This window comes from Salmo trutta, chromosome 21 (assembly GCF_901001165.1).
Source record: "Salmo trutta chromosome 21, fSalTru1.1, whole genome shotgun sequence".
Lineage (NCBI taxonomy): Eukaryota > Metazoa > Chordata > Actinopteri > Salmoniformes > Salmonidae > Salmo > Salmo trutta.
In genome coordinates this window covers 34586489-34611503 of record NC_042977.1, presented here as the reverse complement: position 1 = coordinate 34611503, position 25015 = coordinate 34586489, and the positions used below count along the sequence as shown (strand labels likewise).

The 25015-nt window shown below is 44.1% G+C and overlaps 1 protein-coding gene across 1 annotated transcript; it reads left to right on the top strand.

Moving 5' to 3' along the window:
- The first annotated feature begins 3354 nt into the window (after positions 1–3354).
- Positions 3355–24560, top strand: LOC115156440 (SUN domain-containing ossification factor). Its single transcript, XM_029703868.1, has 23 exons — positions 3355–3652; positions 11246–11339; positions 11486–11569; positions 11654–11737; positions 12105–12826; positions 13145–13283; positions 13445–13544; positions 13681–13805; positions 13917–13984; positions 14839–14946; positions 15266–15371; positions 15778–15798; positions 16719–16774; positions 17271–17353; positions 18144–18209; positions 18435–18576; positions 18948–20297; positions 20449–20536; positions 20862–20966; positions 21221–21375; positions 22006–22097; positions 22667–22722; positions 22900–24560. Exons 1-23 carry the CDS (start codon positions 3591–3593, stop codon positions 23320–23322), a joined length of 4329 nt encoding a protein of 1442 aa, XP_029559728.1. The 5' UTR covers positions 3355–3590; the 3' UTR covers positions 23323–24560.
- The last annotated feature ends 455 nt before the right edge of the window (positions 24561–25015 follow it).

Below are 25015 nucleotides of genomic sequence, written 5' to 3'. Positions count from 1 at the left end.
TTTGTATACGTCTCTGTGTGTGGAGTAAAGGTGGTCCAGAGTTTTTTTTCCCTTTGGTTGCACATTTAACACGCTGATAGACATTTGGTAAGACGGATTTAAGATTCCCTGCATTAAAGTCCCCGGCTACTCTGGGTGAGCGGTTTCCTGTTTGCTTATTGTGGAATACAGCTCATTCAGTGCGGTCTTAGTGCCAGCATCAGTCTGTGGTGGTATGTAGATAGCTTCGAAAAATACAGATGAAAACTCTCTAGGTAGATAGTGTGGTGTACAGCTTATCATGAGATACTCTACCTAAGGCGAGCAAAACCTCGAGACTTCCTTGGATATCGTGCACCAGCTGTTATTTACAAAATTATATAGTCTGCCGCCCCTTGTCTTACCAGACACCGCTGTTCTGTCCTGCTGATACAGCGTATAACCAGCTTATTGTACGTTGATAATGTTGTCGTTCAGCCATGAAGCATAAGATATTACAGTTTTGAATGTCCCGTTGGTAGTTTAATCTTCCGCGTCGGTCATCAATTTTATTTTCAAAAGATTGCACGTTTGCTATTAGAATGGAAGGAAGTGGGGGCTTATTTGATTGCCTACAAATTCTCAGAAGGCAGCCCATCCTCTGGCCCCTTTTTCTCTGCCTTCTCTTCAAATGACAGGGATCTGGGCCTGTTCCCACGGAAGCAGTATATCATTCAAGTCGGGCTCGTCGGACTCGTTAAAGGAAAAAAAGGATTCTGCCAGTCCGTTTTGAGTAATCGCAGTCCTGATGTCCAGAAGTTATTTTCGGTCATAAAAGACGGTAGCAGCAACATTATGTACAAAATAAGTTACAAACAAAGCAAAGAAACGAACAAAAAACACAATTGGTTAGGAATACGTAAAACGTCAGCCTTGTTCTCTGGCACCATCTTGTCCACTCATTACCTCCCCTTTATCTGTCCCTTCCTTAGGTTCCTTCCCCAGGCAGTATTGTTTCTGTTATTCATGTCTAGACACTACTCCTATGTTGGATCGTTCCATGTTATTTGTCATATTAAACTTACCACCTGCACCTGCTTCTCAACTCCAGCGTCTACATTACACCCACTAAGCGCAAACCAGATGGGAAGGCATATTGCTGCAGAATGCTTTGGTAGCCATGCTGGTTAAGTATGCCTTGAATTCTAAATAAATCACTGACACGTTCACCAGCAAAGCCCCCCCACACATCACACCTCCTCTTCCATGCTTCCTGGTGGGAACCACACATGCGGAGATCATCCGTTCACCTACTCTGCGTCTCACAAAGACACGGCGGTTGGAACCAAAAATCTAAAAATTGGACTTATCAGACCAAAGGACAGATTTCCACCGGTCTAATATCTAATGTCCATTGCTCGTGTTTCTTGGACCAAGCAAGTTTCTTCTTCTTATTGGTGTCCTTTAGTAGTGTTTTTTAAAATATTTTGTTTACAGCAATTCGACCATTAGGCCTGATTCACGCAGTCTCCTTTGAACAGTTGATGTTGAGATGTATCTGTTACATGAACTCTGTGAAGCATTTATTTGGGCTGCAATCTGAGGTGCAGTTAACTCTAATGAACTTATTCTCTGCAACAGAGGTAACTCAGGGTCTTCCTTTCCTGTGGTGGTCCTCATGAGAGCCAGTTTCATCATAGCGCTTGATGGTTTTTGCGACTGCACTTGAAGAAACTTTCAAAGTTTTTGACATTTTCCAGATTGACTGACCTTCATGTCTTAAAGTAATGATGGACTGTCATTTCTCATTGCTTATTTTGAGCTGTTCTTGCCATAATATGGACTTGGTATTTTACCAAATAGGGCTATCTTCTGCATACCACCCCTATCTTGTCACAACACAACTGGCACACCTGTTAATTAAAATTCATTCCAGGTGACTACCTCATGAAGCTGGTTGAGAGAATGCCAAGTGTGTGCAAAGCTGTCATCAAGGCACAGGGTGGCTACCTTGAATAATCTCTAATATAAAATATTTGATTTTTTTACACTTTTTTGGTTACAACATGATTCCATATCTGTCATTTATTCTACAATGTAGAAAATTGTAAAAATAAATAAAAACCCTGGAATGAGCAGGTGTGTCCAAACTTTTGACTGGTACTGTACATGAAGAGCTAACATTAATAATATGCACGTCAATCTATCTTGGTTTAAAGTAGAGGAGCGATTGACTTCATCACTACTTGTTTTTGTGAGAAGTATTGACATGTTGAATGCACCGAGCTGTCTGTTTAAACTACTAACACACAGCTCAGACACCCATGCATACCCCACAAGACATGCCACCGGAGTTCTCTTCACAGTCTCTGAGTCCAGAACAGACTATTGGAGGCACACAGTACGACATAGAGCCATGACTACATGGAAATCTTTTCCACATCAGGTAACCGATGCAAGCAGTAAAATCTGATTGAAAAAAGAGAGATAAAAATACATCTTATGGAACAGCGGGGACTGTGAAGAGACACACACACGGGCACAAACACACGCACACACACACTCATGATAACATACACATTATACACACGTACACATGGGTTTTGGGTTGTAGATAATGTGGTAGTAGAGTAGTGGCTGGCCTGAGGGCACACACTTAAGGTGTTATGAAATCTGTTGTGAAATGTATTGTAATATTTTTAAAGTTAACTGCCTTAATTTGGCTGGACCCCAGGAAGCGTAGCTGCTGCCTTGGCATCAGCTAATGGGGATCCTTAATAAATACAAACACAAACTCTTTTTTTTAAAAGCTCAAATTTTTTAAACATTTTTAGTCATTTAGCAGACACTCTTATCCAGAGCGACTTACAGTAGTGAATGCATACATTTCATTTCATGCATTTTTTTTTTTGTACTGGCCCCCGTGGTAATTGAACCCACAACCCTGGCATTGCACACACCATGCTGGCGTTGCAAACACCATGCTTCCCTGTGGCTCAGACTATCAAATCAAATTGTATTTGTCACATGCACTGAATACAACAGGTGTAGGTAGACCTTACAGTGGAATGCTTACTTACAAGCTCTTTCCCGAAGATGCAGCGTTAAATGGATGCACAAGAATGAAGCTATACAAGGAGTATATACAAAGAACACTTCCAACTCATAAATTAGTAATTTGCCAATTTCCTGTAAAGGTCCATTCCCCTATCTAGTACTCAACAACAAAATATTTTTTTAACTGTCACATTTTACACTCATTTGTGTCATAGTTCATAATCATAGTATGGGAATTTCACAGGGACACACTGGTACACCACATTTTTTAAACACCTCTACGAACTTTACTACGCAACAGCGTTGCTGCGTTTTCATTGGACAGAGCCGGGGCCGCGGCGGATGACCCAGCTATCGCGTTGGCGGAACGCAAGGTCTCCAGCTCCAGTGGATTTGACAGGAGCCAACAGTTCAACACAACACCACTTTTAGGAAACTAGAAGTTAGGTGTCGGACCTGTAACTTGTAGTAGAAGTTAGACATATTCACGTTGAGTTAAAACATACAACTGTTGAATAACGACAGTATTGATACATGTGTAGGTAGACGGCGATAATGTTGGACCCTGCGGGAGGATGATGAAGAAGAGATTGTGGCGAGTTGTGTCAGCGTGCCTACTTGTGTTATTACTGTGTTGGTAAGTTTTAGCTCTACGGTACTTTTGTTTTCATAACAAGGAATGTGTTTTACCTCACTAGTTAACTATGTACGTTAGCCAAAGCATGTTGGAAGAGATGCTACATTAACGATAACTACGGCAAACAGCGTTAACTAGCTTGCTAGCCAGATTAGCTAGCTAGCTAAATTACCTGCTAACGTAGCTCAGAGTTAGATAGCGAACGTTAGCCAGCTAGCTAGTGTTCACCAGTAGCGTTGGCTAGCTCAGGCAAATGCAGTTTGTATTTTAACAATTCATATCATTATGCCTCAGCCTGCCTCCATCACCAGAAAGTGGAGTATAGGACCCTAATAGTAACTTAACTAGCTACATAAACAATATCTCTATCATACTGAATAGGGTAGGTTAAATAACACACGATTGCCGAGTTGTTGCACGGCCTGTATTGATTTCTAATATGTTCTGTGAGTCACATAATACATTTTACCCTCACCTGATAGTCAAGAATTTGACTCTTCAGCTCTTGAAGGGATTACAGCCTATTTAGTCACTCAGCTAGCAGGCTCGCTGCTTTTAGGTCCTGACCCCTGCCTGTAAATCCTTCATCACCAAAGTTCAGAGGGTCCATCCAGAGGTGATGAGAATCTAGGATAGGCTTAATGATGAAGAATGCACCTGGTTTACTGTAACGGCACACATGAATGCTGCATTGATGCTCAGACAGAGATTCCAATAGCCTGAAGTCCTTTCGAGGAAAGTGATGCCTTATGAACCAGTTGCTTCTTGGCCCTTACATTTTTGAAAGTGTAGCACTAGTCCGGCTCAGCGAGATTATGTTGCATGCACAAAGTAAACACAGTAGTGCAGGGATTGACATTAAGGTCTGAAAGGCACTCGGCCATGGCATTGGGCAAGTGAGGAGTATTTTTGGGTTGCCAGAAAATGATTACTTGCCCGAAAAGTAGGCTAGCTATTTACACCTACACACGGGACGAACTAGACATAGCAGACTACTGGAATTATTTGTATATTGGTTGTTATCAGTGAAAACAAATCGGCAATAAGGCAACCCTTCATTTCCACAACTAAGAGTGTTGAAGCGCAAGACTAAACTTCTGTTAATTTGTTCCCGTAGCTATCAAGTTGTAGAAGCGTGAAGTGCACAGATACTGTGTGAGAGTAGTCTTGCGTCATGCTCATTTGGGGTGCTGCTCGTTGAACCGTCATCTGTAATTTTGCCCACGCAGTAGTGGAAACTCATTAATGAGCTAAGCATCTGGAAAGTACCTAGTTAGGTGCAATGTGATGTGTAAACCTCCCCCTGAACTTTGTACTGCTATGATATGACATGTTGATGGCTATCTCCTTCCTCAGTCTGCAGTGTTGGAGGCTACCCCTCCTTTATTCTACTCAGGCCTGAAGGAGTATTATTGACAGTCCCACCCCTGGATGCAAATCTAACTTTCTCAATGTACCAATAATCTGCCCTTTATCCTGAAGTGTGCACTTGTTTACTTCCCTTCAAGGATTCAAGAGGGGAGAGTCCACTTCAGGCAGAGGGTGTGTTTATGCTCAGGAAAGAGTGCTCAGTCACAATCACACCTTGGGTGTATCACTGTAAATGAGTCATAGAATGTGCCAGTTAGGCTGCTACTCCCTTATCTTGTTACTCATAGTTTATCACTATAATTAGTATGTCGTTAGAGGGAATTGAGCTAAAATCTGCCATCTAGCACTGGTCCCTGTATTCACATGATCATATTTTGTCCGCCACATTTGATTCCTGTTTAAACGACCGGTAGTACTTCTAGGCTTGGGCGATAAATCATTTATACCGTATACCGATGGTATGATTTTCAATAATCACATTTTTTTTGGGGGGGGGGTGCGTGCTACGCCACTGCTTATAACAAACTATAAGTAAAAACTGCAATATCTTACTTTTTTGGAGACCAGACCAAATTCACATAGAATTCTGAGTTATAGATGTGTCATTCTCATTGAAAGCAAGTATAAGAAATCTGTTCTATGTGCACGATTTCTTTGCTTCCCATTCTTAAGTTTTGGTTTTGGGTCTTTTATTTTGGGATTGTATGCCAGCATTAAACATCTGAAAATACAACATTTTTGGTGATTGAAAATATATTTCACAGTGGTGGAATCAGTAGGTGTGTCCAAACTTTTGACTGGTACTGTGTATATACAGTACCAGTCAAAAGTTTGTACACGCCTACTTATTCCAAAGTTTGTATTTATTTGGACTATTTTCTACATTGTAGAATAATAGTGAAGACATCAAAACTATGAAATAACACATATGGAATCATGTAGTAACCAAAAAAGTGATCAACAAATGTATTTTATATTTGAGATTCTTTAAAGTAGCCACCCTTTGCCTTGATGACAGCTTTGCACACTCTTGGAATTCTCTCAACCAACTTCATGAGGTAGTCACCTGGAAAGCGTTTCAATTAACAGGCGTGCCTTGTTAATTTGTGGAATTTCTTTCCATCTTAATGCGTTTGAGCCAATCCGTTGTGTTGTGACAAAGTAGGGGTGGTATACAGAAGATAGCCCTATTTGGTAAAAACAAAACAGCTCAAATAAGCAAAGAGAAACGACAGTCCATCATTACTTTAAGACATTAAGGTCAGTCAATCTGGAAAATTTCAAGAACTTTGAAAGTTTCTTCAAGTGCAGTTGCAAAAACCATTAAGCACTATGATGAAACTGGCTCTCACAAGGACCGCCACAGGAAAGGAAGACTCAGAGTTTCCTTTGCTGCAGAGGATAAGTTCAATAGAGTTAATTGCATCTCAGATTGCAGCCCAAATAAATGCTTCACAGAGTTCAAGTAACGAGACACATCTCAACAGGTTCGGTGAATCAGGCCTTCATGGTCGAATTACTGCAAAGAAACCACTACTAAAAGACACCAAAATGAAGAAGAGAATCATGGGCAATGGACATTAGACCGCTGGAAATCTGTCCTTTGGTCTGATGAGATTTTTGGTTCCAACCACCATGTGGGAAGCAAAGTAGGTGAATGGATGATCTCTGCATGTGTGGTTCCCACCGTGAAGCATGGAGGTGTGATGGTGTGGGGGTGCTTTGCTGGTGACACTGTCTGTGATTTATTTAGAATTCAAGGCACACTTAACCAGCATTCTGCAGTGATACGCCGTCCCATCTGGTTTGCGCTTAGTGGGACTATCATTTGCTTTTCAACAGGACAATGACCCAACACACCTCCAGGCTGTGTAAGGGCTATTTGAGCAAGGAGAGTGATGGAGTGCTGCATCAGATGACCTGGCCTCCACAATTACCCGACCTCAACCCAACTGAGATGGTTTGATGAGTTGGACCACAGAGTGAAGGAAAAGCAGGCAATATGTTCTCAGCATATGTGGGAACTCCTTCAAGACTGTTGGAAAAGCATTCCAGGTGAAGCTGTTGAGAGAATGCCGAGTGTGCAAAGCTGTCATCAAGGCAAAGGATGGCTACTTTTGAAGAATCTCAAATATAAAATGTTTTGATTTGTTTAACACTTTTTTTGTTACTACATGATTCCGTATGTGTTATTTCATAGTTTTGGATGTGTTCACTATTTTTCACAATGTAGAAAATAGTAAAAATAAAGAAAAACACACTTCAAAAATGAAATCACATTTTATTGGTCACACACATGGTTAGCAGATGTTATTGCGAGTGTAGCGAAATGCTTGTGCTTCTAGTTCCGACGGTGCAGCAAGTAATCTAACAATTCCACAACAACTATCTAATACACACAAATCTAAGTAAAGGAATGGAATAAGAATATACAGTGCCTTGCAAAAGTATTCACCCTCTTGGCGTTTTTCCTATTTTGTTTCATTACAACCTGTAATTTAAATTGATTTTTATTTGTTTTTCATGTACTGGACATACACAAAATAGTCCAAATTGGTGAAGTGAAATGAAAAAAATAATTTGTTTAAAAAAAAAATTTAAACTGAAAAGTGGTGCGTTTATATGTATTCACCCCCTTTGCTATGAATCCTCTAAATAAGATCTGGTGCAACTAATTACCTTCAGAAGTCACATAATTAGTTAGATTGCACACGAGTGGACTTTATTTAAGTGTCACATGATCTGTCACATGATCTCAGTGTATATATACACCTGTTCTGAAAGGCCCCAGAGTCTGCAACACCACTAAGCAAGGGGCACCACCAAGCAAGTGGCACCATGAAGACCAAGGAGCTCTCCAAACAGGTCAGGGACAAAGTTGTGGAGAAGTACAGATCAGGGTTGGGGTATAAAAAATATCAGAAACTTTGAACATCCCATGGAGCACCATTAAATCCATTATAAAAACATTGAAAGAATATGGCACCACAACGAACCTGCCAAGAGAGGGCTGCCCACCAAAACTCACTGGCCAGGCAAGGAGGGCATTAATCAGAGAGGCAACAAAGAGACCAAAGATAACCCTGAAGGAGCTGCAAAGCTCCACAGCGGAGATAGGAATATCTGTCCACAGGACCACTTTAAGTCGTACACTCAACAGAGCTGGGCTTTACGGAAGAGTGGCCAGAAAAAAGACATTGCTTAAAGAAAAAAATAAGCAAACACATTTGGTGTTTGCCAAAAGGCATGTGGGAGACTCCCCAAACATATGGAAGAAGGTACTCTGTTCAGATGAGACTAAAATTGAGCTTTTTGGCCTTCAAGGAAAACGCTATCTGGCGGAAACCCAACACCTCTCAACACCTTTCATGTATCTTGGCATATTCTCCACCAGTCTTTCACATTGATGTTGGGTGCCTTTATGCCACTCCTGGTGCAAAAATTCAAGTAGTTCGGCTTTGTTTGATGGCTTGTGACCATCCATTTTCCTCTTGATCACATTCCAGAGGTTTTCAATGGGGTTCAGGTCTGGAGATTGGGCTGGCCATGATAGGGTCTTGATCTGGAGGTCCTCCATCCACACCTTGATTCACCTGGCTGTGTGGCATGGAGCATTGTCCTGATGGAAAAACCAACATTATCAGAGCAGAAGGAAGCAAGTTTTCTTCCAGGACAACCTTGAACGTTGCTTGATTCACAAAAACAAATCTGTCCGATTCCAGCCTTGCTGAAGCACCCCCAGATCATCACAGATCCTCCACCAAATTTCACAGTGGGTGCGAGACACTGACTTGTAGGCCTCTCCAGGTATTGCACCAACTGTGAAATTTGGTGGAGGAACGGTGATGACCTGGGGGTGCTTCAGCAAGGCTGGTATCAGGCTTATTCCACCAAATACTGATTCTGAACTCTTCCTAAGTTAAAACACTTAGTATTGTGTTGTTTAAAAAGGAATATGAACTTATTTTCTTTGCATTATTTGAGGTCTGACAACACCATATTTTTTGTTATTTCGACCAGTTGTCATTTTCTGCAAATAAATACTCTAAATGACAATATTTCTATTTGGAATTTGGGAAAAATGTTGTCAGTGGGTTATAGAATAAAATAAACATTTTATTTTTACCCAAACAGGTACCAATAAATATTAAAACCAGAGAAACTGATAATTTTGCAGTGTTCTCTTAATTTTTTACAGAGCTGTATATGGATGAGCAATGACTGAGCGGCATAGGCAAGATAGTATACAATACAGTATATACATATGAGATGAGTAATGCAAGATATGTAAACATTTATTAAAGTGGCATTATTAAAGTGACTAGTGATCCATTTATTAAAGTGGCGAATGATTTAAAGTCTGTATGAAGGCAGTAGCCTCACTGTGTTAGTGTGAGCTGTTTAACAGTCTGATGGCCTTGAGATAAATAGTTTCTATCAGTCTCTCGGTCCCAGCTTTGATGCACCTGTACTGACCTCGCCTTCTGGATGGTAGCGGGGTGAACAGGCAGTGGCTCGGGTGGTTGTTGTCCTTGATGATCTTTTTGGCCTTCCTGTGACATCGGGTGCTTTAGGTGTCCTAGAGGGCAGGTATTTTGCCTGCGGTGATGCGTTGTGCAGACCTCACTACCCTCTGGAGAACCCTGTGGTTATGGGTGGTGCAGTTTCCGTACCAGGCAGTGATGCAGCCCGACAGGATGCTCTCAATTGTGCATCTGTAAAAGTTTGAGGGTTTTAAGTGACAAGCCAAATTTCTTCAGCCTCCTGAGGTTGAAGAGGCGCTGCTGCGCCTTCTTCACCACGCTGTCTGTGGGTAGACCATTTCAGTTTGTCTGTGATGTGTACACCGAGGAACTTAAAACTTTCCACTTTCTCCACTGCTGTCCCATCAATTTGGATAGGGGGGGTGCTCCCTCTGCTGTTTCCTGAAGTCAACGATCATCTCCTTTGTTTTGTTGACGTTGAGTGAGTGGTTGTTTTCCTGACACCGCACTCCGAGCGCCCTCACCTCCTCCCTATAGGCTGTCTTGTCGTTCTTGGTAATCAAGCCTACTACTGTTGTCGTCTGCAAACTTTCTGATTGAGTTGGAGGTGTGCATGGCCATGCGGTCCTGGGTGAACAGGGAGTACAGGAGGGGGCTGAGCAGCAGTAAATGAGTAGGTGTGTCCAAACTTGACTGGTACTGTATATCATTTTTTCTTTTATTTTTATAGCGCCCCTTGTGTGCACTTCCGGTAATACCTTTTACCCTGGTATGGTACAGAAATGGTATGACGGTATGAACATCTGGATACCGCCCAACCCTAAGTACTACTACTCATTTTAACTACAACTCATAATTAAAATTCCTCAGACTTGTAGGGATGTATGCTAGGCTTATGGTTTTGATTACATTTTACTGCAGTATATTTGGTAAGTAGGCCTACTTTTGCTTTACTGCCTAGTTTCTTTCTACTGCCTATTGTTAAAGTGGCCACACACTCTAATACATCATTTGTTGTCCAACGAAACCTCCATGGCTCCTTAGAGATTACATTAAGGCTGTTGGATCTGAATGAAAAGTTAAATAAACACCCTACAACTTATATTATTTGTGTCTTACCAGACTCCAGTGGCCAAGCACAGTAGACTACTTACCCTATAAATCTCACTGCTAGACAAGGCCAAGTTAGTGGTGCAGCTGTTTGACACTGCAGCTTAACACAATGGCCAGGATTCACTAGACAGCTGTGACATTGACTTGTCCATTTCCCTGACAGACTGTCAGCAGACAGTGGCATGTGTTTTTTAATTTCCCTGTGCAGCCACATGGCATAAGGTTTTGACTTTGACCTCCCACCTCCAGCCTGGCCTGCCCCCCACTGTGATAAGATACACTGTGAGAGAGACACACTGTCAGCCACCTAGTCATTCCAATGTCGCCTCTTTCAGCTCTGAAACTGCTGGGCAGCAGCTCCCTCTGTTTGATTATGACTCATTCATTGATTCTTTGAAATCAAGTTGTTTTCCTTCTGGTCAAGTCTTGTACTTGTTGGAACGGTAAACATAGTGACACTAGGTTACAGTATATTTCCACACCTTAATAGCATAAGGGTCAATTTCATCTAAATTCAGGAAGTAAACAGAAATTCCAATTCCACTATTCCTATTGCCCTCACTCTCACTCTGCGGCCCCCATGCCTAAATCAATAACACTGATGTCTTCTCCTATGTTATCTCAGGCACCCCACTAAATATGTTAGCTGCACAGAGAAACCCCCAGAGGCTCAGACCCAGAGTCTGAAGGAAGATCCTGGCGACAGGTCCCATCACAAGGTACATCACCTGCTTTATCTGTTTGGACCATCTATCCTGCCTTTTGTTACATACCTAGTATAACATATCAACAACTCTCTTGTTGATATGATGCCTGTTTCTTTAATGTTGGATACGACAACTAATGTTTACTTCCGGTCCGTCAGGGTGTTGTTCAGTTAGAGGATGGCTGGGGGTCCCAGTATGTCCAGCACCTATCTGAAGAGGAGGTGCTGCCAGAGGGAGAGGAGGTGCTGCCAGAGGGAGAGGAGGTGCTGCCAGAGGGAGAGGAGGTGCTGCCAGAGGGAGAGGAGGTGCTGCCAGAGGGAGAGGAGGTGGAGACACAGCAGCAGGGCCTAGCAGAGGAGGAGGGGGCGGGGACTCCAGGCACTGAGGTGGAGAACAAGGAGCATGTACAGGTATTTGTGTTTTGGTTATGTTTTTATTTGGATCCCCATTTCGCTGTTAGAATTGCGATCTACTCTTCCTGGGGTCCAAAAGGTACAGGTACTGCTGTGATGAATCATAAGAAGTAGACCTGAAGAACTACTCCACTCTGGCTTTCTTACTGTATGTGAAGCAGATGTCTATTTCTTTAGTTCAAGAGCAGATTGAGACTTGCAAACCATCCACCAGACTTATTGACCAAACCTATTGATTGTTCCCGAAATCATTGTATCATAAAAGGTTGTACAACACATACTGCACAGGCAGGTGGATGGTTGTCATGGGCCATCAATATTAAGTTCTGTCTTTTACTGAAAGTGCAGTGATAATGTTTTCCAGACGTTGGACCTGGACGATTCTGAGAAGGAGCCAGAGACAGCAGAACCAGAGGCCGAGCCAGAGACAGCAGAACCAGAGGCCGAGCCAGAGACAGCAGAACCAGAGGCCGAGCCAGAGACAGCAGAACCAGAGGCCGAGCCAGAGACAGCAGAACCAGAGGCCGAGCCAGAGACAGCAGAACCAGAGGCCGAGCCAGAGACAGCAGAACCAGAGGCCGAGCCAGAGACAGCAGAACCAGAGGCCGAGCCAGAGACAGCAGAACCAGAGGCCGAGCCAGAGACAGCAGAACCAGAGGCCGAGCCAGAGACAGCAGAACCAGAGGCCGAGCCAGAGACAGCAGAACCAGAGGCCGAGCCAGAGACAGCAGAACCAGAGGCCAAGCCGGAGACAGCAGAACCAGAGGCCAAGCCGGAGACAGCAGAACCAGTGGGCGAGCAGCCACCTCCAGAGGCTGTTGTCACCCAAGAGCTGCAGCCAACCCCCACCTCTGACCTATTCCCTCCATCCTCTGCCCCTGCCCTCAACCCCGTCACTGAAGACCCCTCCATGCCCCATGGCTCGTCCTCTAGTGTACCAGAGGATACTTTGTCTGATGTCCCTGTATCGGAATTCAGCGATACTGATCTTGCCACAGACGACTGTGAAGCTGGAAAAACCAACCCCTTTGATGAATCCTGGACCTGCGTGAGTAGCGGGTCCAAGATCCAGGACCAGAGTCCCAGGTATTGTGACTTGGAATGTAGAATGTACATCTCGCAAATCTTTTTCTGAAACGCTTATTTTCAAGTCTTGTGAAAGCAAAAAGCATTTTGTAGAATTCTCACAAACGGTCCAGGAAACCAAACCAGGGAATTGAATTTCATATGTGAAAACGCCCTAACCTTCCCTGAGGCCTGAACTTGTGTTAGCTCCTAGAGAGCTAATGGCTTTAGCACAAATGGCTAACACAGTCAAGTGGCGCACAGGAGGCTTAGGTTCGACCCCAGTTGCTTTTACCAGTGTTTGAATGTAGGCTCTCTTTCTATTGTCCCCCTCTGTAGTCTTCCTGTTGTCCTGGAGAAACTTAACAATGCTCGAGGAAAGGGCACCAAGACCGACATAGACCCCCAGACAGGTCAGGCCTCAGCGGTACTGGCTCAGGTGGCCAACACCTCCCGCATGCTCAAAGAACCGGTAGAGGTACACCAACATTTGTTGCATAGCTATAATGTTTTCTGATGCTTATAGTCCCGAAAGTGCAAACTCCAAGCTTAATTAAGCCCACCTCAAATGCTTGAGTATATGATGATTGAAGTAAGTATTTGAACCAGGTCTGATGTACTGTTGACTGCTGTTGCTAGGGCTTCGCCACGGAGAAGGATCCTAATGTGGCAACCAAGGATGCGGAGGACATCCCCACCTTTGACGAGTGGAAGAAGAAAATTATGGAGGTGGAGAAGAGTAAGATGTTCCTGTCACTCACTCACTCACTCACTCACTCACTCACTCACTCACTCACTCACTCACTCACTCACTCACTCACTCACTCACTCACTCACTCACTGGTTTTGATTTAAAACTGTATCTCTCTTCATAGCTCTGGCCACTCACATCTCCACCAGCAGTGGCTCTCACGCTGTAAAGAAGGTGCAGAAGAACTTCAACAACTATGCCTCGGTGGAGTGTGGGGCCAAGATCCTGGGCTCTAACCCAGAGGCTAAGGTATCTATTTCAAACTGTCACCCTCCAAACCCATCTATATATTCAGTTGATACAATTGATTTTAATAGCTAGCTTTGCATATTTTGATGGAAGGATCTTGTTTTCTGTCAGAGTACTTCAGCCATATTAATGGAGAGCATGGATCATTACATGTTAAACCCCTGCAGCAACAAGATCTGGTGAGTGTGTGCGTGTGTTTGGAGATCCCTGTGTGTACATGTGTTTCTGTCTCTCAAACATGGCTTATGTTCTTATCCTTCCTCTAAAACCTCCCTGCTCTTATTCCCTTTATAAGCACAGGTAGAACAACATCCACTATTCCACTCACTACCTACTGAATCCTCTCTCTCGCCCCTCCTCTCTCTCGCCCCTCCTCTCTCTCTCTCTCTCTCTCTCTCTCGCCCCTTCTCTCTCTCTCTCTCTCGCCCCTTCTCTCTCTCTCTCTCTCTCTCTCTCTCTCTCTCGCCCCTTCTCTCTCTCTCGCCCCTTCTCTCTCTCGCCCCTTCTCTCTCTCTCTTTTGCCCCTTCTCGCTCCCTCGCTCGCTCGCTCGCTCGCTCCCTCTCTCTCTTGCTTGTTCCCTCTCTCTCTCGCTCTCTCTCTCTCCCCTTCTCTCTCTCTTTCGCCCGCCCCTTCTCTCTCTTTCGCCCTCTCTTTCGCCCGCCCCTTCTCGCTGTCGCCCTTTCTCTCGCCCCTTCTCTCTCTCTCTCGCCCCTTCTCTCTCTCTATCGCCCCTTCTCTCTCTCTCTCGCCCCTTCTCTCTCTCTATCGCCCCTTCTCTCTCTCTCTCGCCCCTTCTCTCTCTCTCTCGCCCCTTCTCTCTCTCGCTCCTTCTCTCTCTCGCCCCTTTTCTCTCTCCCTCTCTCACCCCTTCTTTCTCTTGCTCTCTCTCGCCCCTTCTCTCTTTCGCTCTCTCTCTCGCGCCCTTTTTCTCTCTCTCTCGCCCTTTCTCTCGCCCCTTCTCTCTTTCTTGCCCTTCTCTCTCTCTCTCTCTCGCCCCTTCTCTCTCTCTCTTGCCCCTACTCTCTCTCTCAGGTTCATCATCGAGCTGTGCGATCCCATCCAGGTGAAGCAGTTGGACATTGCTAACTTTGAGCTCTTCTCCTCCACACCCAAAGACTTCCTGGTCTCCATCAGTGACAGGTTTGATTTTTAGCCATAGATCTGAGGCATGTTCATTAAGGCACGCATGGAAAAATGTTTTAAACCATTTAAAAACTGAAACGACAATGTGCTGTTATTGGACAAGTTAATATAGTTTCTCCCTGTTTCAGTCAGTTTTCTTATTTTTGGTGCTTTATGAACACAACTACAATGGGAATATCTTGATTTGATATCTTTCAAACTGTCATTTGATGCTGAACATCATACATGTTACTAAAAATAGTCAGTACTATTGGATTAATAAGGATTGATCAATAGGTTGAATGATGTTGGATGTTGTTGGATGATGCTCCCTCAGGTACCCGACCAACAAGTGGGTGAAGCTGGGCACTTTTCATGCTCGGGAGGAGCGCACTGTTCAGAGTTTCCCTCTAGACGAGCATCTGTACGCCAAATATGTCAAGGTGTGTATGGCATTCTCCTACACCTTCTGTTATCTACCCCCTCCTTTACTCCCGTTCTAGTCTTCCAGGTCTCTCTTGGGAAAGAGGGGACTACTTGATTAATTACAAATAAAATCAAGACTACAGTAGCCCCCTCTTTACTCTGTTATGGCCCTCTCCTTCACAAGTGGGTCAAACTCAAATCCCGCTCTGGGCTGTTTGTGTGTTTGTGCTGGTCCTCTCATTCTAGAGTAATGTTTTACAAATGTACAAAACATTTGAGCCTTTCTCATCTTTAAACTGATGCTTCTGTACCTCTTCTCTGAAGAGTGGAACAGGGACCAGCATTCATCCATTGGTCCTATTTTAAATGCATGTATGCTTCTTGTAATTACTTGTTTCTCTTCCTTTGTTTCTCCTGCTTCAGATGTTCACCAAGTACATAAAGGTTAGCCTATTTCTCTCTTAGAGGTGGTTGGTCTGTGGAGGAGCATGTAGAGGGTTGGAGGGAAGGGCTTTGGTGTTACAATGCTAACAGTAGGAGAAGCTTGGTAACTGATCAGCACCAGCTTACACTAGGCCAGGAAGCAAATAATCCTTCTATCTAGATAAAGCCACTGAACATATCTCTGTAATCATTATAATTCATCTAGTCATGTCAGTCATGAGAATACCATGTCATTTTGACAGTAGAGATTTTGACTGTGGAGTAGCCCATTCTTTAAAGGGCAACTTCTCTGATAGAAAACGGCCTATGTGGCATCGATATGAGTCAGAAACATTTATTTTAGTGTCAAAGTTGACTACAAAGTGTAAATAGGATTACTTTTGTTCATTAAGTCTGTCTCGTCTATAACTGTACTTTGTAAGTGAGTTTGTCATGACTTACTTGAGGGTTGGGTTTTGAGTTCGACAATGCTCACTTGCCTTTTTCATCTTAGATTCATTCAGACTAATTTGAGGAAGGAATATTGACTTTGCTGCTATGGTGTCTCATGGGGGACAAACATCTAACTGCCACATCAAACCATATTCCGTTGACTGAGGTCTTGACTTTTATTAATGAACAACAGAGAAACTCATTTGAATTGTTGCATTCAGTCTCTCTTTAAGTGTGTAGGGCAAGGCGGTTCATCACAGCTTCAAAGTGTTCTATATATCCAGCCAGACAATCATCAATGTTAACAACAACTAACTTGAATTTGACTATTTGTCCCACGATTTCAATAACAGTTTAACCACTGGCCAAATCATAGCTTTGCCAAGTGTTCATATTGCAACATGATTATTATCACTGAGAGTGTAGAACAGTCCCACCATGCAGTGATGCCTGTCTCCTGGATGTAAATGATGTGTGTTTCACCGCAGGTGGAGCTGGTCTCTCACCATGGATCTGAACACTTCTGCCCCCTCAGTCTCATAAGGTAGGCAATGAATGGAATAACTTTGAGTTAATGGAATTTTTACAGTCATTGAGAAAAACCCCCCAGATAAGATAAAGATGCATCAATTTACTGAATCAACAGGTATTTGTCATATTTGCCAATTCGGAAAGTATTCAGACCCCTCCACTTTTGCCACATTTTGTTATGTTACAGCCTTATTCTCAAATGGATAAAAAAAGAAAGAATACAGAGCAGAATACCCCCTAATGACAAAGTGAAAACAGGTTTTTATAAATAAAAAACAGAAATACCTTATTTACATAATTATACAGGTTTTTAGAAATAAAATACAGAAATACCTTATTTACATAATTATACAGACACTTTGCTATGAGACTCGAAAATGTTAGTTTAAACATTTTATTTTAGGATATCTTCGCTATCATTTGTTATGTTATTACTGGGCTCCTGGTGTATCTTTGTCTGCCCTCAGGTGACTGCTAGACAGTATAACATGTCTTCCTTTCTGTTGAAGGGTTTTTGGAACGAGTATGGTGGAGGAGTATGAGGAGATCGCTGACCCTCTGGACAGACCAGACGACCAGGATGACGACCTCGGTGAGAGCCTTCTATTCTTCTGCACTATCTGAAATACTTGTCAATATTCTCTCAACCATCACAGTCATAAACATATATAAATAAAATGTCTCTGGTCATACGTATCAGACAGTGAATACATGATAATATATGACACATTCATCAATGTACATTAACATGTTACAAGTACACAGCAACATTTTCACCTTATGAGGAGACTAGATGTAATATGTCAACAAAGTCCTGAAGTACTATTATACAGGTGTTATGTTCTAAATATCAGAGTAAGAAATTGACGGACACTATGAAAGCTCTAACCAAGTTTATTCGCCCAAAGGATTGGAACAGCTGAACAAAGACATATTTCCACCAGTGGTAGTATATATACCCCAATTTGGGTGACATCCTCCTCTCTAAACATTACATCTCTATTGCTAGGCAGGAAATGAAATGACGTGGGCAATAAACTGTTCCTTCTCCCTTTACGTGACCTGACCTCGACCCCCTTCCTCACTAATCCACATCTCTCCATCCTTATCAGTGCCTGCCACATGACTATCTTTCCTTCACTACAATACATTCCAAGCTTAACTACATCCACCATAACCATTCCTCCTACAGATAACCATTCACTTCTGGTGTAGACCCTAGACTATGGCACCCCTCATGTCTCTAGTAGAACTGATGATTAACAATATTTAAAGTTTAGGAATCCCAGGTTAATGTAATTTGTGCCACTCACCTTTGAACTGTTTGGATGTTGTTCCTGGTGAGTGGGATGTTATCTCTCCTGTGTGTGTGTGACCTTCAGATTATCCTCTTGGATACGTTCCTGCAGAGGACAAGGCTTCAAATGACCTCATAGGATCAGCCAAGGGTGAGTTCCACACATACAGACAAATAAATATCCCATTACACCAGTCACACAACTATGGTTTCATCATGCGCATAAGTGTATTTGAGACTCACAGGGTTCCCACCCCTCTTAGTATTGAACAAATGATATCTGTCATACCTGAGTCTGTAAACCCTTTGTGACGTCTATGTGGGGAGGGATTCAATGAGTGGTATAAGTATTCACTCATGGGCTGTCTTGTTCCAGACGTCATTCTGAACATGGTGAACAACATTAAAGTCAACGTGCTGGGGGGAGGACCAGGTGAAGGGAACTTCTCAGGCCAGACAGTGAACCTGACTGTCGTTACATCATCTGACCCTGACACCACCACCACCCTCATCCCAGTGTAAGTACAAGCCAACCAGGCATTTTTTTCACTTAGTCTTTCACTTGATATAGATCTACAGTAATGGCAGACATTTTGTCATTTAAACTGCTGAAGTGTTTATTTTTTTAAGTCTGGCGGCAATTGTATTTACCAGAGTATATTAGAAGTCAGCTAAATGTGATAGTTTGATTCCTATTATAATAAATCACATTTCTGTCAGGGCCTGCAGGTTACCGTGCTTGGATGTGCATTATTGGTATTTTGTAGCTGTAATAGCTTATGTCCCTGTCTCTCTTTCTCCGTGTCTTTCTCCCTGTTTCTGTCTCTCATTCTCCCTGTTTCTCCATGTTTCTGTCTAATTCTATCCCTGTTTCTGTCTCTGTTCTCAGGCCTGACGCTGTAGAGGTGGAGCAGCCTGAAGTACTAGAGGACCCTGATGTCACTACCACAGGGGAACCCAAACCAGAGCATGTAACTGAAGAGGAGCAGGTATTCTCTCCTATAGAGGAGAAGGAGAAGGTCCAGTCTATAGTCACCATGCTGGAGGAGGAAGAGGATGGGAGGGAGAGAGAGGAGCACCGTTGCCTTGGCCATCGACAGCAAGAAAGCCTTGACTACTGTGGCCTATCTTCCTCCTCTTCTTCCTCCTGCTCAGCCTCCCTCCAGGAGTACCTCGTTCACCAGTGTTCCTTTCAGAGGAACTATACCAGCCAGGAGAGGAAACCAGAGGCTACTCCAGCCCCAGTCACCCCCACCACCCCGTCACAGCAGCTGCCCATCTCCCCCACGCCCACCCAGACACCCCAGCAGCCACACACTCAGGAGGAACAACCCCAGGAGAGGGAGCCCAGCTCTGCCCATGGGGGGAGAGAAGCCAGGCCCAATGACACCCCACCACACCTTCCATGGGTTGAGACTGAGGCAGTGGGAGAGGTAGAGCCCAGTATGGAGCTGCCCCACCTAGAGCCCAGCCAGACCTCCACCCTGCCCAGACCCAGCTCCACCGACACCTCCAGCTCTGCCGCCAGGCCCACACCTGCCGTGGAGCCTCCACTCCACACTTCATCCAAAGACCTGCCTGGGCAGAAGCACCCCATCACTGGGGCAGAGAAAAGCCAGGAGGTGCAGCAGGAGGAGATCAGGCAGCCTCCCACTGTCGCCAGCTCCAGTGGAGCTGTGGAGCAGAGCTGGGGAACCCCTGTAGAGGAGAGTCCCTGTCCGGAAGTCCAGCCTGTAGATCAAGACAACATCGCGGTCATCCACCAACCACATGTGGCTGATCCACTCCCCCCACCCCTCCTCACTACCTCCACCCCCACAGAGCAGCAGCAGCCTCTGGGATCCCCACCTAAACCAGCGGGTGCCGGCGGCGGCAACACTACTCCTGAGGAGCAGAGCTCTGTCCCCGTCGTGGTCATGACGGAGCCCCCCTCGCACGGCCAGGCCGTGGCCACGGAAACCAAGGGGGAGGGGGAGCTTGTGGAGGACATCCTCTTCACCCCGTCACCCAATGGCAACGGGCAGCAGCTGCCTCGCCCCACCTCCTTCCAGCCCCCCTCTCCTTCCCCTTTAGACTTCTATGCAGAGCTCCACAACGCCACGGAGCAGGGGAACGGGAACCCGATGCACGGCTCCACCAGCCAGAAGGAGTCTGTGTTCATGAGGCTCAACAACCGCATCAAGGCTCTGGAGATGAACATGTCGCTGAGCGGACGTTACCTAGAGCAACTCAGCCAGAGGTACGGGGGCCTCAGGGATTCATGGATGGCCATTGGCTGAGCATTGAGCACCATCCTGCTGGTTTTATTACTGTCAGATGTCAGACATATTGGAACTAGAGTTAGTCAATTGAAGATGGTGATGCTGATACTTCTGTGTGTTTTGTTGAAGGTACCGAAGGCAGATGGAAGAGATGCAGAGGGCTTTCAACCAAACCATCATCAAACTGCAGAACACATCCAGGATGGCAGAGGAGCAGGTGGGGAGTGGAGGGGGTCCTACAGTGTGTTTGTCTAGAACGTTACATACTGCGTATCCTATCTTAAGATGGGTATCGTTTGGCCTTTTACATGTTTTATTTTTTTTAACCTTTATTTAACTAGGCAAGTCAGTTAACAACAAATTCTTATTTACAATGATGGCCTAGGAACAGTGGGTTAATTGCCTTGTTCAGGGGCAGAATTACAGATTTTGTCATCTAGTCACTCACAATTGCAGGGAGGGTGTCATTTGCAATGTATGGGAATATGGCTTGTGAGAGTGTTTGTGATTGGTCAGCTCAAAAGTTTCCTTTGTCCCTATAGGACCAGAGACAGACAGAGTTCATCCATTCGTTGCAGGGCCAGCTGGAGGACGTCACACAGCTGGTGCTCAACCTGTCTGTCAGAGTCAGCCAGCTGCAGAGCCAGGTAGATACTACATCATTTCTACCCTATTGAATACAGCAGGTTTGGGGCCAATACATTTCAATTCAGTCAGTGGTAAGTAAACTAAAGACCAACTCCTCATTGCTTTTCAACAAGGAGGTTTGCCACCTGAATTGACATGGAATTGAACCCAACCCTGGAATGCAGCAGTAAAATGTATTATATATTTCTTTACACCCTTTACCAATCACAGCACATGGCTGCAGTGTGCTGACTTGGCCCTGTCTCTGTTGTAGGTGTCGGACAGGCAGAGCTACCTCCTGCTGTGCCTGGTGTTGTGTTTGATCCTGGGCCTGCTGCTGTGTGTCCAGCACTGTCGCATGACTGCCATGCAGCCTCCCTCCACAGACCCTCCTATAACCTACAGCTACAGCTACTGCTCCCCAGAGAGGTATCTACACTCACATCCTCTGCTCATGTCCTACTAGGGGGAACACCAGTGGTTGTGATTATGTACTGCTTATGAATGGGTTACGAATGTGTTATGAAGTCCTTACATATGTACTCTTCAATTGGTGTTACCACATCTCATCCAAGGGACACCACACACTCACCTGCACATTATTGTTGACATACATGAAGTGTCATCAGGATGCTGTGTTTAAAGTAACTGTCTAGTCTTTCCAGGTTTCTATGAAATATGACCTATAATTAATTACAATATGAGTAAAATAGTTTTCCTTCCAAATGTTTTTTATTAAGTATGTTAAAAAGCAGCTTGTCTGTGTTGGAATGGTATGGGCGTATACCGGTCATTAAAGATATTCACACCAGTAGACCTCTGTTTGGCCAGTGCAACCTCCTCTGAGGAAATATCAAGCATTTTTTAAACGCTCTGTTTGAGGTGGGGTTTTTGAAGTGTGTTTTTTTCTCCAATTTATGCTTTTGCCACATACGAGTATAGGATGAGTCAGCAACATTATTTGGGTATGAGTTAACAATATGAACTTTTTTAAAAGTGAGATTTTCACTGACAGTTACTTTAAGTCTGAGTCTAATTCATCCTGTCTCCTCCCCTCAGGCGTTTCTCTGAATATGAAGACATGAGCTTGAAGAGACGAGCTTCATATCCTCTCCTGCACTCTGATTCCTTTCAGTTACCTACCACTGAAGGCAAGTTTACTTATGACTGTATGTATGTGTGTGTGGAGGAGTGTGTACTTCCTGATTCCTCATTCTAAGGTTTAGGTTTGTGGTAGCTCATTCATAGACACTGTCTACCTTAGTGGCTGTCTATTCATGAAGGTATCTTCTGGCCGGGGGAGTTTTGTTAAGAGCCCTGACACGCGGTTTTTGACCGATAACACGCATTGCTTGCGGTACAATTTTGGAAACATAATTTCTCGCTGATATGAAAGATGCGTTCCTTATTAAAAGAAACTGTGTTAGGGTTCCACACAGCAATATTTCCACGTTACATCGCTTGTTTACGGAAGACAGAGGCGACCCCCTGTGCTCATTAGCTATCTAGCATGCTCGAACACCTGTGTGTTGGGATTGTAGTTTACATGGTCCCACCAGTAAGCGGTGTTTATAGCTGAGAACCCTTGGGATAAGGCAGAATGCCTTGGGTTCTCGAGAGCAAGGTTTGTGGTTGCTGTTTGGCTGATTTTGTAATATTGTTTCACAATCAGTTTTTTAAATATGATTTGCTTACTATTTTCACCTTCTTGTGCTTGCAGGTGCAGAGTCACTGCAAACTGTTGAACCAATTAATTTTCCACCAGCTAATAAAAAGGTATGGATGGAACAGTGTCGCTATCTCAAGGACATTCTCAACACTCTCTCTCTCACATATAACTGTATCATGTATAACTGTATCATAAACATGATCTCTCCTCATCGCCAACCTCAACAAATAAAATCTCTTTCCTCAACCCTTCCACCCTCTGTCCCCAACCCTTCTCTGCTGAAGAAACGCAGTAAGATGAAGACCGTGGAGACCCTGAAGTGCACTGCTTTCTGTGCTCCTTTGCTTGCTAACCGAGCGCCCATATATAACGGCCGTGGCACCATGGACCCTCTACCCCGCACGGGGCATCTGAGCCACCCTGCCTTCAGGGACCCCCCCTCTGAGGGCAGCTCCGAGGGCTCCTCCCAGTCGGACGAGCCCTCCTTCTGCGGCCTCGCTTCTGCCTCCTGCACACGCCTCTGTGACGGCCTGCTCCTGCCCAGGAGCAGCGCAGAGAAGCAGGCGTTCAAGCCTGGGTGCGTGGATCTCCTGCAGGCCCCACGGAGAGACGGGAGCGACGCTACACCCACCATCCTAACCCTGCAGGACCTCATTGGGGGGGAAAAAGAGCTAGCTGCAGGGAGGCTGGGAGTGATGGCGCTCTGAGGTCCTGTCTGACACAGACTGCTCCTCCTTCAGACTCTGGAACACTCATCCTCTGAAAGGAGGGTTGTTGTTATCTCTGTATACATAGGAGGCTTTAAACTAGGACGCAAATGAGACAATCCCTCTTCTTCCACCTCCTAACCAGCATGTTATGTTCTGTCCATGTTTTCTGTCAAACCTTTTGTCAGGCTCTTTTGTTATGAGGTTAATAATGGCAACCTTAAAAGATAAGTAAACTTTTTTTTTAACCAAATCTGTATTTTGTATGTGAATGGCATGTTCTAGAATAAAACATGAACAAAAGCTCAAAAAATCACCTAAATACGTAATTTTAGACACACAACTTGTGAAATTGTCTTTCCGAGCTTTATCTGCAGTGTTATATTTCATTTTGTGTGTCTCAAGCAGTTTCCCCTATCCATCTGTGCTTATTTTCCGTGTAGCCTGAGCATGCGCACCCAGAAAAGTATCATGGGCTACACAGAGAAGTATCGCTCGAGTCGCACAATATGAAATATGTTGCCAATAAAGTTTAGTGACAAAATGGAATGTGTACAACATCTAAAGACCTGCATCACTATAGTGAGAGCATTGCCATTTCTAAAAGGATGTATTTGGGTGATTTTAGAGCTTTTGTTTTGCTTTATCCACACCCTGGAGAATGAGCAGGAGGAAGTCTATCTCTGGTTGGGGTAAGTTTATCAAAAACAAGTGAAATCGGAAAAATGTCTGGGCACTTCTATAACATCCCATTTACATTCAAAATACAGATTTGGTTAAAAAAAAAGTAACTTCTCCTTTAAAGGTGCACAATGTAACAATCAAAACTACAAATAATAGCCAATGTCAATGATGGGCTAAAGGAATACAATTCCATGAGAGGAAAATCTAAGTTAGAATTTGCTTTTACCAGTGAGTTGCTGGTCTAGCCATGTTCAGTTCATAGAAACAGCAGGTTCTTCCTGTTTCAAGATTGGTTCTCATTTTCTGAAGTTGAAAACATTTTATTGTATTAGGGATAAATGGGCCCTATCTAAGCTATTTGACCACAGTAAAAGTCCAGCAACACCTGCTATGACATAGCTTTTTGTTAAAACTTGTTTTGTAATTTATGGACTCGTGGGTAGATTGTACCACGGTTGGACACCTGAAATTTCATGCAAATGTCACTTAAATATAAATCGTTAATATATTTATCATATCATGAATAAATGCAGGTTGAGACTTTTCTACTATTACGTTGGGGACTTTTATTTAGACATTTCCCCAAAATGCTGTGACCCGGAAGTGACATTCTAATCTGGGTGACGGAAGAGGAAGTGAGATGGCCCACTCCCTCATTTTTTTGGGTTACATTACAGTCAATGAACTAAGCAGGCCAGACCCAGCTCCTATTGCATTGGGGTCTATGGGAGAACCACCCTGTTAAGCAGACCGGATTTATTTATACTTCTTTCAATTGTTAGCAGCCTGAGTTCACTATCTTCATTTATCCACCATCTTTGGCTGACAAGAAGCCTGGGGTCACAGGTGTTGTTTACAGAGCTAGCTAGTCTAGGACTGCGCAAAAGAACTTGACTGCAACTGGGTTTTCTTCAGCCAGCACGCAGGTAACATTTCAGTGTGTAGTACCTGGATGCCACAGTAAATACCTCGGAGCTGATGGCCATACTGTTAGCCTTGCAGTGGGTGG